The 9,604-nt window shown below is 32.4% G+C and overlaps 1 protein-coding gene across 1 annotated transcript; it reads right to left on the minus strand.

Annotated features, from left to right (window-relative positions):
• Positions 1-1,896: 1,896 nt before the first annotated feature.
• Positions 1,897-9,249, minus strand: LOC133195056 (uncharacterized). Its single transcript, XM_061330939.1, has 5 exons — positions 9,219-9,249; positions 5,802-5,936; positions 3,591-4,150; positions 3,160-3,414; positions 1,897-2,276 (listed from the first exon to the last, which is right to left on the minus strand). Exons 2-5 carry the CDS (start codon positions 5,933-5,935, stop codon positions 1,897-1,899), a joined length of 1,329 nt encoding a protein of 442 aa, XP_061186923.1. The 5' UTR covers position 5,936; positions 9,219-9,249.
• Between the last annotated feature and the right edge of the window lie 355 nt (positions 9,250-9,604).

Here is a 9,604-nt window from a genome sequence, read left to right on the forward strand (position 1 = left end):
ATGAAACAAACGCCTGTGACCTCAATGACGATTTTGACGTGTTTAGTGATAAAAAATGTATGACGACTAAAATCTAAAATCTCAATCTCTTTCTCTTGAAAACCTGGCAAAGTTTTAAGCCTAAGGCGTCTTTTTCGACCCATATTCCCTCTAGCTTCATAGTAAAAACGCGTGTCAATGACAATAATCATAGATCATTAGATGTGTTTCCCGCGGACTTGTCGTCGCCATTTTTAAACACAGGTGTGTCGTGATCATCAAAATGCTTTTAATAGTTGCAGATTGAGGAAATCAAGCGTCTCTATAATTCTTCAGAAAAAAAAATGGTCGGATAAAAACGGAAAGTAGATACGCTTGTAAAAAAAAATACATACTTTCAATAGGTTAAAAAAAATTTGAGTCGGGTGGATTTTGTTGAGTCGGTGGCGTTACCACAAAAAATTATTTTTTTAAGGATGGCCTCAGGTGTAAGATTAAAGCAATTAATAGGGTTGATTTTTCTTTTTTGGATTATCTACAGTGTAACAATTAATAATGAAAATCGTTGAAGCACAGATTGCATATTATTGTATGCTGTTTTGTAATTTATTCAATAGTAAAGATTGTATATAATAGTAGTATATAATAGAATTCAATAGTTTTCAAAAGTACAGATTTTACAAGATATACAAAGATAATTAATAATTGGAATTTGATGTATTCTTCAATCCGCGCGCGTATAAAACGTGGCCTCACAATCACGTTTTAAATCGTCTAATACATTTTAGATGTAATTTTATGGGAAAAAAAATTCAAATACTAAATAAGTAAATTACTATTTGTATGTCTTACTCCTATGGAGACCAGAACAACCCTAATCTAATAATCCTCTGATTTGTTACTATAACACTGGAAAAAAAATGAAAGCAGCATAGCTCAATACAGAAATTATTAACATATACTAACAAATTTTCTGAGTTATATTTCTTCAGTTTGCCAGTGGACACTTGTTATCAGGTTTTTTTTTATAGCTATAGAAAACAAAAGTTTACTACAAGAATACTGTATCTTTAAACAGTGAAAAATCGTTAATTATAAAGGGAAATATGTTAAGTTATAGTAGATATTAGGGATGGCAATTTCTAACCGGTTAACCGATTAGTCGGTCGGAACGATGGCAATCGGTTAGAAAATCTGTAATCGGTTAGTCGGAAAAAAAATTAAAATATAAGTAAAATAGAGAGCATTCTTCTTAAAATTCATTTTTTAAAAAGAAATTCTTGCTTAAACGTTAATAATTTAGCGTTTTCACATACTTATTTAAGCTGATTTGGAGGTAATTGTGGCTCTCAGGATTAAAATTGTGGGGTAATTGGTCAGTCTGAGATATGTTAATTACTGTTAAAACATCATGTCGTTACCCCGACTGTCCTGTAATTCTTTAATGATAATAATCACCGTAGAGCACTTTGAATTGGTGTGTGTATATTTGGCAGTTATCTATCAAATTAAATTATTAAACAAACATTGTAAATTAAGTGATACAGTTAAGACTTAGTTTCGATTATGGTGACAATGAAGAAAAAACTTGTGTGACATTCGTTTGGAAAATTATCCAAGATTTTTCGGGCATGTTTCAAGGTTTTCTGAATTTTTTCTTGTCTATTGAAATAAAAAAATATATGCATGTAGTTTTCTGGTCAAGAATAAAGATAAATAGAACGTTTTTGACCTCTAACATCTTTTTATTAAGACTTCTTGCGCGTAGGAATAAAGCTACTTGAAAAAAAAGTCCAGAAAATGTGTAGTTTGATACGATTAACCGGTTAATCGGTCGGAACGTCTTACGGTTAACCGATTAGCAATTTTGTATTCGATTGCCATCTCTAGTAGATATACATTCCTTAATCAATCGAATTACACAGTAGTGGATTTCAATGGCTCATATCTTGCATTGAGATACTTGGTTATTTCTTCTGTTAAGATCTTCCATTTTAAACCCTTTTCTTCTGTATTAACTTTGTCGGGATGATAATGGAGGATTGCCTTCAGTAGAGCTTTCTTCATGCTTTCCGAATTTTCTTCCACTTTCATCGTATTTCCAGTAGGGTATTTTTCGTAAATATATCTTAAAAACTGGACATTAGTCATTCCGGAGTTTTTCTTTTCCATTTCTAAAAGTTCATCTTTCATTTCTTCCTTTACTTTTTGTCTCTCCTTGTCTTTTACCTCTTGTTCATGGCTGATTGTTTCTTCTTGGTACTTCTTCATTGTTTCAACGCATTCATTGTACCAGTCTACAAGATAAAGATTTAGTCGAATAAAATAATTTGACAACTTATATTACTTTCCCCACCCCTCTCTCTCTCTCACTCTCATGAAATAATTACTTAACTAACCTTATAAGATGTACACTTTAACAGAATACTAGAGTATAATTTTTAAATATAATCCAGGCAGGGGTTCAGGCGTGGGTGGATCCTCTCCCATCCCTCAAATATTATAATGTAGGTAAACATGTTGATTCCTTTGGCTTACATTAAATTAATGTAATTAGATTAAATTTAAAATTAAATAATAGGATCAAAATCACAGACTTTTTATGCTTTTTACAAGAATATTCAAAGGAGATTATGATGGCTTCACTCCCTCCAAATCTCATCCAGGTGGTACTGCCATTGACCCCTGAGAGAACTTGGGGGTCGCAATACCCCTCGTTATAAAGCGCCCAGACCACTCAATCCTGGATATGCACTCGAATCAAATGTGGTATATTATTACTGACCCAGACTTAGATTTTTATTCCAAAATTAGCATCTTGTGTATAATTTGAATATTCCATATCACATAAAGGTATAATGGATTAAAACCAACATATATATTTATCTTTTATTCAAGTTGCTCAGAGGAACGCTTTAGGGTTATGTCTTCCTTATATTAATATATAAGTTTAACTACGTCTTCATACCATTATAATAACATGCATACTTCTTATACCTTTTTCCCCTGTTTTTAATGAATATTTGACGCTTTTAAAAGATGATTGTACCAAAACAATTTATTTTGGGGGATATTGAACTAGACGATATTTTTATTAATCCAACTTGCTTTATGAGATATTTCTAAGCTATATTAAAAAGGAGCACAGAACTGAAGGATGCAACTTAGGTATAAAATTACCACAATGGACAAAAACTCTTGGTTTCATTGCTGCAGCCAACTGCAGTGCACGTCTGAAGTACTCTTTTGCTTGTGGCTTAAATTTGAGAACCTTTGCATACACCCTTCCGATTCTACTTAGAGCGATGGCTTCTTGTTCAACATCCAATTCCTTTGCAAGTAAAATTGACTGTCTGTACCAGTCAATGATATCCCACACTAAATTAATGTCCAGTGTCTCAAAATCTTCTGTCACTCTTCTCAATAACCCATCTCCTGTAAACATACAAAGGACTTTTATATAAAAGCTAACCGAAAAGTTTTCAAACAAGCAATAGAAAATTCCATTTTAAAAGCTGAAGAAAGAAAAATTAATACACTTTACAACAGTACTGCAAGTTGAGGATAAGACATTACTATTTTTATTGTAGCAATTTCGTTCAGAATCATACCTGTATTGCGAGCTTTTAAAGATTCCGTCATGCTTAAATACATGTGAACATCGTTTTCAAGCACATCAAGTTCTTTTTGAACTTCTTTCAAAGACTGTCCATGTTTGCGAGCCTCATGAAGCGGAAAGTGGCACTGTGCCATATGTTGTTGGCAAATCAACTCGTTTCCTTTTTGCCATGCGTTTATCCCTTCGTGAAAGTGATGTTGAATAATCTCGAGATATATAGTTGCAAGGATATTGGAAATGGACATTAAATCTGCAATTTGTGATAGGTGTCTTATTCTGGTCTCAAAGGAGCTTTCGTTTAAGTACTCATCGAAATCTCTGAAACACTCCTCATACTTAGAAGTGATATCTTCCATCCACATTGAAGTCTTAGAACTCCTACCCTTAACATAAGCATACTGATAATACTTTAAGGCTTCTTTAAATTGATGAAGGACGGAATCGGTTTTTTCGTTTCTCATGATGCCAATTTTTCCTAATCGCCACTCACAGATTGCCAGATTTTTTGCTGCTGAACACTTCTCATCCTCATTTGCACTCACTGAGTAACTTCTGTAATGAACGAGAAAACAGGAATTTAAAGAAACCCATTCTGTTGTTGCTTAACACACATACACCCTCACACACAAAAGACATCAATTCCTTGGTTGTTCTTTTACTGTGGTAAGTGTGAAATAGACCACTCGGTAACTAAACGAAAATCAAATACAGTATCGACTTTAGGCTTCGATTGATTTTTAAACAAGAGACCAATGCGCAAAACGCTCATCTGAGTCAATATAGTCCTAATGTTCTTAACAGCACATTTTTTCTATCATATGTTCCTTTATAAAACTTTGATCCATATTGTGATCTCTTCCTACATCAAAGGTCGAAATTGGAACAAACTTGTATCTACCCTACCTGAGGATGCTTTCTTATCAATATGACTAAACATGGCTTCGCTGTTCTTAAGAAAAAAAATTCAAATATGTTTTATATATATATATATATATATATATATATATATATATATATATATATATATATATATATATATATATATATATATATATATATATATATATATATATATATTTCTATGTAAATCCTTGATCCTCCTACATTTTAGATTGTTTTAAAATAAAAATTAATTTTTAATTTCTTTGTTTGCGGTTTGTTTGTTTGTTTGTTTGTTTTGTTTTTTTTTTTAATTTTGTTTAATTAAGGTCAACCGACTTCCTACTGTTTCCTATTATTATAATTATTCCCTTTTCATAGTCACGCGATTTCTCAGACACTAATTGCGATTTCAATGATTTTATCAGGAGTGATGCATCATTATAATATCTCCAGACCGTCTTTTTTATATTTGAAAAAATTACTTCCGGTCGCATTCTTTGCCTAATTATCATTTTTCAAATTGTCATTTTGTCCACGCATTTTCTTAAAAAACGGCTCAAGGTAGCATCATGTTTTTTTTTCCAGAGGTGATGAAACATCCCTTTGAGTTGTGTATAACGACTTTTGTTGTTTAATCATCCGTCATTTCCGGTCAACACCAAAAATTATATTTAATTTACGGATTTTTTGAAAAATTGAACAGTTTTGAATAAATGTATATAAAACGTAAGTTCAAATGTATATCTGACAAAAAAAAACATCCATTGAAAATACTTCCGGTTCAAGCCGGAAGTAGTCGAAAAATGAAGTTTTTCCTCTAAGATCATGAGATATAGTATAAAATGATTTGTAATTGAGTTTAAAAAAAAATAATATTGCCTTGACTTGTGACTTTCGACGTCAACCGAAAGTGACGTCTGAACGCCGGAAAAGTCCGAATTGAAAAAAAAAAGTTTTTGAAAAAATGTTTTTGGTCCTTTTTATAGAATTTTGCCTAAATTTTATCATTTTTAGAATAAAAAATCTTAATATATAATTACTTTTGACGTCCATCGTCCGTTGGAAGACCTACTCGTTGTTTTGCAACGAGCTCTACTCTAGCTTATTATTATTTTTATTTTTGGAAGGGGGGATTTCATAAATGCTTAGTTAAGTTGGTTTTTTTTTTTGCCTGTGTCTTTACTTTCAAAATCGATACTACGTACCTGTTATATACGATGTGTACATGTATTGTTTGTTTTTATTCAGCATATTAAACAGAATCTTGCGACTCGGGTACATACATATATGTATTTGCATTAAACTGTATTTCTAAACATACCTATAGTACAAATTTCTTGCTGTTTTCAGTCTCTCAGCTTGAATAGTTGGATTAAGGCCTTGAATACTTGCTGACATGTATGCTTTATTTCCTTCTTCTCGAAATGATATAGATGGGGAATCTGAAGAAGACATTCTGAAAAAAAATCTATGAATGTACATGCATATACTGTGGAATAAATCAAATTCATGGGGACCAATTTTCGTGGATTGCTTAAATTTAAAGGTTCGTGGGGACGTAATTTCATGTATTCTCATACCTACAGAAGGAAATATGACTTTGTAACCCTAGTTTATTAATTCATGGAGGATGTAAATTCGTGGATGAGAGGTACCCACGAAAACTGAGCCACCACGGAATCTAATGACTCCACAGTACATGACGTTCGAAGGCTTTGACGATCGCCTGTGTATCAAAAGCATTAAGACATATTATTTTCTAGACTTTATCCCTCTAAATAGCATTTGCACGTCCTTCCAACTGCGATAGAAACAACGTTTATAATGTTTTTGTCAACAAAAAACTTTTTGTGTTTTTTCTTTAAAACAATAGACGGAAGAGTTAAGCTGCCAGCTGAAAATATTTTTTGCTATGTCTTACGTTCGAGATACTTAGTCGTACGAACGACATAATAAGTCGTAATTACGAGACTAATAAGTCGTTGTGTATTCCTTTTGACAAGACCTTCCAATGGATACCAACAACTTTGACCCTTTGATCTTGACCTGGGGGTTTGACCTAATTTTGAAAACCTTTAATCTTGGCCATCACTTTTGAACTGTTGGTGCAAGGGCTTTCGTACAATGTACTTCACATATGTTATGTTGTGACAAGACCTTCCTTTGGATACCAACAACTTTGACCCTTTGACCTTGACCTACTTTTGAAAATCTTTAATCTTGGCCACAACTTTTGAACAGTTGGTGCTAGGGCTTTCATACTTCACATATGTAATCCTTGTAAGAAAGCCTTTCTTTGGGCACCATTAAGTTTGACCATTTGACCTACGTTTGACTTACTTTTGAAAATCTTTAACCTTTTCCATATCTATTCAATGGTTGCTGCTAGGGCTTTCATATTTCACAGGTATATTCTTCTAGACAAGGCCTTACTTTTGGTACCAAAATATTTGATTTGCATTTGAGAAAGCTTAACCTTTGCTATAAGTTGCCATACGGGGGCATCAGTGTTTCAGAAACACATCTTGTTTGCGTTATTAAAAATGTCAGTGAATAAAAACTTTTTATCCCCCTTAACTTTTTGAATTAAGTTTTTATCAGTCACCGAATCAATGCGTTACATTATTTTGGCAAATCTGATGTAAATCGCTGTTACAAGTCGTCCAAATTTTGTTGACTTATCCTCTCTGATTTAAATAAATCGCCTACATGAAGTCATCATGTATAAAATATTGCATTAATGTTTGCGATATGCTGCAATAATGTTTTTGATATTTAATTTTGGCGGTAAAATTTATATGCTCTAAATTAATGCGAATTCGGGATTTGACTTTGATAGATTAAAGTGTATAAATCATCAAAAACATGTCGAAAAAGTGTCATTCATCAGAGATTGGTGTCATATATAAGTTTTCCAACTTTAAACCATTTAATATCATTATATATATCAACAACGTTCTAACGCAACAATATGAGTCGGTTATACGTTTCCGTAATCTCGTAATAGCAACTTGAACTTAGTTTCTCATTATAACGACTTATTTATCCGTGACCTTGTATCTACTTAGTAGATCCGACACTTAGGATATACAGTGTTTTGGTTTTTAGTGCTTTATATATATATATCTGTTTTGATATGTTTTAGCAAATCAACAATCATTCAACTGTAATGTATGTACATGTAGCACAACCACGAGATAAATGATTGTGTAAATACGCGTTTTCCAAGTAGCACAATTATCTGCGAGCTATGTTTATCAAAAGTGCTCACACTACTAATATGATTCTAATTTCCACCGTCTAATGTGTGTTGCTCGTAAGTAAAATTAAATTCAAATATTTTTTTAAATATCAGATATTTAAGAAAGCCCATTGAGCTCATTTTCGTAGGTAACAAAAATATATTTTTCGCGTTATAACGCGAAACTTTCGCGAATAAACGCGTAACTTTCGCGTTATAACGCGAAATTATACATATATAGTCATGTTACTCAGGAAATTGTGTTCTTGACTGACAGATAAAAAACATGAACGCAGAGGGGGACTTCTGTGAATTTATAAATGACATTTCTTCAGAAGCTGTAAAAGAGAATTGATGCGAGAAATGGATAGATTAGTGTTGATTTTGCATTTAATCTCAAAACCCTACTAATTAATTAAATGAATATTTCTTTAAAGATTTTCTTGTTTTTCACTTGTTGAATACAAGAAATTCTGTAGACTAATTTTTTTTTTCTCAGGAAGATCTCCACTCGTTGCTTTCTTTGAATAAATTGTCAATGTTTTCGTAAGTAATGGTATGACCAAATGGTGCAACCTTAAAATACAGTGTTGTACTTCTTCGGAGATGAAATATTTGTCATCCAATTTTCACATTAGGTTACTCATGTGATGTGACAAAATTGTTCCGTGAAATACAAATTTACCTCATTGTTGTCAACTTTCTGAGATCTTTTATTTCAAATTCTATATAGAATGTTCAATCTAATTAAAATTAGACTTGTATTTTCGCTCCTCTACTATACGCTTCAACACTTGTATTGAACAGCATTGAGAAAGACAAAATGTGACGGCAAAAAAGATTTAGAAAGAGGAAAGACACATTCAATGGCGAGAAAACATAAAATTTCAGCTCGTGATAATCCAAGTTCAAAATAGTCTTTCGTTTTTCACTGTAATGAATAAACTAGATCATTAAAAAGTAAAACAAACTGTAGACTTATGCAAATGTCTCTGTTTTACAGGGAAAGTTTCGCGTTATAACGCGAAAGTTTCGCGTTTATTCGCGAAAGTAACGCGTTATAACGCGAAAGTTTCGCGTTAATTCGCGAAAGTTACGCGTTTATTCGCGAAAGTTTCGCGTTATAACGCGAAAGTTACGTGTTTATTCGCGAAAATGAGCTCAATGGGCTTTCGTAGATATTAACAAGCACCGTAAAATATTATTAAAATTTCTTGGAGTGGAACTTTCGACTTAAAAGAATGTTTATATTTGTTGACATTTTCGCCATGACTTAGTGAAAGTGCCTCAATCAGGTTGGCAAAGCTACTTATCAAAATTAGCAAGTATACATCCTTGTCTACCGTATAAGACATAACATAGGTATATGAGATATTGCTAATAAAATTAAGTTTCGTTTTTGTTTCCAAAGCTTTATCTATTTTTCATTTTTAAAAAATTTGGGGAAAAAGATATTGAATCATGATTACTTTTTGCAAAATGTATTAGTTTACCAACCTTTCAGGGGTTTTTTGTTAAATCCACTATACTTGTCAGAACCAGTTTGTTTCGTTATTGTACATGTGGTATAAACATGTAATTTTCGGTTTCGTTTTCCAAATTTACAATGGTTTATCCATATGCTGCTAAAAATAATGTTTGTCGTGTGTTTCAGAGGCCTTCCGATTGTGAAAGCATTTGTATAGTGATGCGCATTCAAATCAGGTATAAAACTAAACATATCGAGCATTCTTTTGAACGTACGTCGGTTGTAACATAATGATTTTTCAGAAACGAGAAAGTGATATTTTGACAATATTTTTTTAAAACAAGCCTAATAGATATACCAGCTCTTGTTAAGAAGCACTTGGGTTTTGCTGAAGCTGGGATTTTTGAAGTAGACA

The sequence above is a fragment of the Saccostrea echinata genome, unplaced genomic scaffold (genome assembly GCF_033153115.1).
Source record: "Saccostrea echinata isolate AGI-Se365-2 ecotype Australia unplaced genomic scaffold, CSIRO_AGI_Sech_v1 ptg000029l, whole genome shotgun sequence".
In the NCBI taxonomy this organism is placed as follows: Eukaryota; Metazoa; Mollusca; class Bivalvia; order Ostreida; family Ostreidae; genus Saccostrea; species Saccostrea echinata.